The sequence below is a fragment of the Daucus carota genome, chromosome 3 (genome assembly GCF_001625215.2).
Source record: "Daucus carota subsp. sativus chromosome 3, DH1 v3.0, whole genome shotgun sequence".
In the NCBI taxonomy this organism is placed as follows: domain Eukaryota; kingdom Viridiplantae; phylum Streptophyta; class Magnoliopsida; order Apiales; family Apiaceae; genus Daucus; species Daucus carota.
The window spans coordinates 27,834,536-27,839,159 of record NC_030383.2 but is presented as its reverse complement, the minus strand read 5'-3'; the positions used below and the strand labels follow the sequence as shown (position 1 = coordinate 27,839,159).

Below are 4,624 nucleotides of genomic sequence, written 5' to 3'. Positions count from 1 at the left end.
TAAGCAAACCTGAACACCACAAATATAGCTTGTGCAGTGTTAGAAATAAACGCAACAATCATTTATCTCACTCTCTTTCTCATAGAAAAAAAAACTGAAAATGATGACGGCTCATCTGGTAATTAAGTAACTCGGCTCTGAAACATGCTAGCACGCATTTGTTAAATAAATTAAAGTTTAGTTTGGTCGGGAAAGGAGGCAAGGAATCTCAAGAGCACATGAAAGAATAAAAATATTTGAGTGTTGTAGACTAAACTCTAGCATTACATAAAGCGGATCTTACCACTTGCAGAAGCATGATGAATAATTGAATTCCTAATTTTTTTAACGATGGATTAGGTATTAACAATGCTGTATTGGAGGTCATGAGAGAACATGTGCATGCATAGTCACAGAGACAGTACAGAGTTGGATGATCTTCATATCTTACAACTGATTTTTCAATATTCGAGTGCTGCTGGAGTACTAAAAATAGCAGATTACTGAATTTGTTGGATCAATATCGATTTTTACAATGATTTAAGGTGAAATGTCCAGGACCAACTAATATTGTAACTAATGATTTGTCTTCGATACTAATATTGTCTGTCATTTTACTGTAACTCTGAAATCAAAGATCTGCTCCAGGCCTGGAGCATATGTTTTTGTTTCGAGTTCAATTAACTTTCGTTCCTTAGAACAACAGCTGGAAAAAAGATGCTTTAAAATCTCAATCGAATACACCCTGTAAATTAATTAATCATTGAGAACTGTCGTATTGACAATACAACAAGCCGATTGGCACAAAAGTCTGAGTCATCCTATCTAGCTTTCCTCTGAAGCAATTAAAAGAACTTTTTGGCCTAGAAGTTTCAGTTTAAGACAGGGAGATATGCAGAAACTATACACAGATGTTCAAAGAATTCGCACTCAATAGACATTTTACTTTGAAAGATTTTACAACATTGGTTACAACATTGTTGCTGAACAATAATGAATCTGTTACAAACACAATCTCAAACAACACTATAAAACAGGGATTCTGCTAACAATCCAAGCTAATATACTAAAATGTGTTTACCGAAAAGAAAAAGAATTTCACTGCCACTGGAATAAAAAAGGGAGATGTCATTCTTGAATGCGCTGGTGCCTCGATGAACTTGAAAATAACAGGGTCTGAACTGAACTATGAACACTTACTCCATCATGTCCCGGCTCTTAAATTAGCAATGGACTTCATATAACTTCAGGCCGCGACAGCATTGGAAATAAATAACAAAAGTAACACATTCATAATACGAGAAATTTAATAGAGGAAAGAAGCTGACTAGTTACCTACATTATCATGTCCACCATTACCCTTCTGATGATTCTCCATGCACTTGAGTAGATACTTAAAGGTCTCAATCTCGCATGGAATTGTAAGGCCACCACTATGATCAAACCCGAATTCCTCCTCAACCTTTTCAAGAAGAACCTTAAACAAAGGATCACTGAGATAACTAGTCGGAATTATAAATCTCCGAAGCTCACGACCAACATACACAGCCAAAAAGCCTTTTGGAACATCATGAGGTGGTTCAGGGCTATGACAACTTTCGTCGTCTGATTCAACATACACACTGCAGCCTCTTAATCTCTTACTAATCGCTGGCGGAATCCCCAGATGGGATTGATCATGAGATGGATTATTCAAACTCCCCTTTGGACCAATTGTGGCAGTTTGCCACTTCTGTAGCATCTCTTTGAGCCTCACAATATGTCGAATTCCGGTTACTAGGCTGCCTCCATTCTCTTCCATTGCTTTTTACTCCCTACTCTAGCTAATTAAACTCAAGTCAATGCTGAAATTTGTTCTACTAATATTCTTGATCTTCCAGATATCTCATCAGATCTTCTTCACTACTGCATTTAATACACAAGACTTGGTCAGATTGTTTTATTAATAATTAGACTTGTCATGCCATACAAATTAGTATCTGTTCTAATAAATCTCGGAGCGAGCAAGATTCTTTTACTAATAAACTACTAACACAAGGAAATTGACCGGACAATAGGAGAGACATGAACCTGAAACAGATGAATCAGAAGGCCGTTAATGAAGGCTAGATGGAGCTTCATTCTGAGGAAGATCATACATTCTTCTTACAATTACAGAGGCTGACAACCTTAATATAGATTAATCTACTTGCTAAATTATTGATCAATCAGACTTTAGTACCAATACTACAATAATTCCCAACACGTTTAGTTACACTAAACTCCGAAACCCCAAAATTGACGAATCGAATCGAATTACAAGAAACAATTATAATCGTAAGAAGAATGTAACACCCAGGCTCTCTCATTTATAACCAATGGCCGGATCAATATGTCTAACGCAACACAAATGTTTTGTCACATTTTATATTAAATAATACTAGCCTTTAACCCGTGCGAAGCACGGGCGGGTATATAGTTAGTAATTTATTATTTATAATTTAAATTTTAACATCAATTTATTAGTATTTTAGTATTAATGAATTGAATTTTAATTAAATTATATTATTTAACTGATTATATTTTCTCCCGATTATTTGAAAATGGACAAACCCTAATAAATATATATATGTCAGGATTTTAGTAAATTTAATCCGAATTTAGTGCACGTAGATTTAAAAATAAAAAAAATCAGAAAATTCAAATCTTTTCCGAATATAGCCGATCGTGTAATAACTTTGAAAGATTAGTAATCTAATCAATCGAATTTCAACGTAATTTTATAATCTTGGTTTTTTTGACAACAATAACTTTAAGATTAGAGTTAGAAAGAGTTATGTAATGGTTGGTGTTTATATTGAAATAGAACACGTTAACGTTAAAAAAAAGTTATATGAAGGTTCTTGTTAAAAAAAGGTATTCAAAATTGTATATTTATAATTTTATTTATAACATTATTATAATTTTTTTAATGAAATATTATATGATAATGAATTGTTATGAGCGTTTTCAGCGGGTATATAGTTCGTAATTTATTATTTATAATTTAAATTTTAACATCAATTTATTAGTATTTTAGTATTAATGAATTGAATTTTAATTAAATTATATTATTTAACTGATTATATTTTCTCCCGATTATTTGAAAATGGACAAACCCTAATAAATATATATAGGCCAATATTCCAGAGAGGGACTCCTTATATGGAGTTACATAGTGCGTCACTATAAATCATCAATTTTATTATAAATTCTGTTATAAAATACATATAAAACGTGATTCTAATATAGAATACTATAAAATATATATCTATTTTAAGTAATTTAACACTTAAAATTTGATGGAAAAAAGTATATTTTCGAAACTGATTCTACAACAGAATAATTCTGGATGATTATTATTCTGTTATAGAATCATGTTGAGATATTGCATAATTTTAGATGATCTTTGGAATAAAAAAATTGTATAACTTTGTTTTCGGTTTAATAATCAAAATTTACAATTATATTTCATAAAAAATATAATAGAATATGTATTATGTATATATTTATAATGGTGTGCTACGTAACTCCATATAAGAGGGTATGTTATGGAGTGCTACCCAATATATATATATGTTAGGATTTTAGTAAATTTAATCCGAATTTAGTACACGTAGATTTAAAAATAAAAAAAATCAGAAAATTCAAATCTTTTCCGAATATAGCCGATCGTGTAATAACTTTGAAAGATTAGTAATCTAATCAATCGAATTTCAACGTAATTTTGTAATCTTGGTTTTTTTGACAACAATAACTTTAAGATTAGAGTTAGAAAGAGTTATGTAATGGTTGGTGTTTATATTGAAATAGAACACGTTAACGTTAAAAAAAAGTTATATGAAGGTTCTTGTTAAAAAAAGGTATTCAAAATTGTATATTTATAATTTTATTTATAACATTATTATAATTTTTTTAATGAAATATTATATGATAATGAATTGTTATGAGCGTTTTCAGCGGGTATATAGTTCGTAATTTATTATTTATAATTTAAATTTTAACATCAATTTATTAGTATTTTAGTATTAATGAATTGAATTTTAATTAAATTATATTATTTAACTGATTATATTTTCTCCCGATTATTTGAAAATGGACAAACCCTAATAAATATATATAGGCCAACATTCCAGAGAGGGACTCCTTATATGGAGTTACATAGTGCGCCACTATAAATCATCAATTTTATTATAAATTCTGTTATAAAATACATATAAAACGTGATTCTAATATAGAATACTATAAAATATATATCTATTTTAAGTAATTTAACACTTAAAATTTGATGGAAAAAAGTATATTTTCGAAACTGATTCTACAACAGAATAATTCTGGATGATTATTATTCTGTTATAGAATCATGTTGAGATATTGCATAATTTTAGATGATCTTTGGAATAAAAAAATTGTATAACTTTGTTTTCGGTTTAATAATCAAAATTTACAATTATATTTCATAAAAAATATAATAGAATATGTATTATGTATATATTTATAATGGTGTGCTACGTAACTCCATATAAGAGGGTATGTTATGGAGTGCTACCCAATATATATATATGTCAGGATTTTAGTAAATTTAATCCGAATTTAGTACACATAGATTTAAAAATAAAAAAAAATC

General features: G+C 29.3%; 1 protein-coding gene across 1 annotated transcript; it reads right to left on the bottom strand.

Moving 5' to 3' along the window:
• Positions 1–902: 902 nt before the first annotated feature.
• LOC108192676 (uncharacterized) lies at positions 903–2,297 on the bottom strand. The gene is made up of 2 exons (XM_064088759.1): positions 2,050–2,297; positions 903–1,884 (listed from the first exon to the last, which is right to left on the bottom strand). The coding sequence occupies exon 2, from the start codon at positions 1,778–1,780 to the stop codon at positions 1,307–1,309; it is 474 nt and encodes a 157-aa protein (XP_063944829.1). The 5' UTR covers positions 1,781–1,884; positions 2,050–2,297; the 3' UTR covers positions 903–1,306.
• Between the last annotated feature and the right edge of the window lie 2,327 nt (positions 2,298–4,624).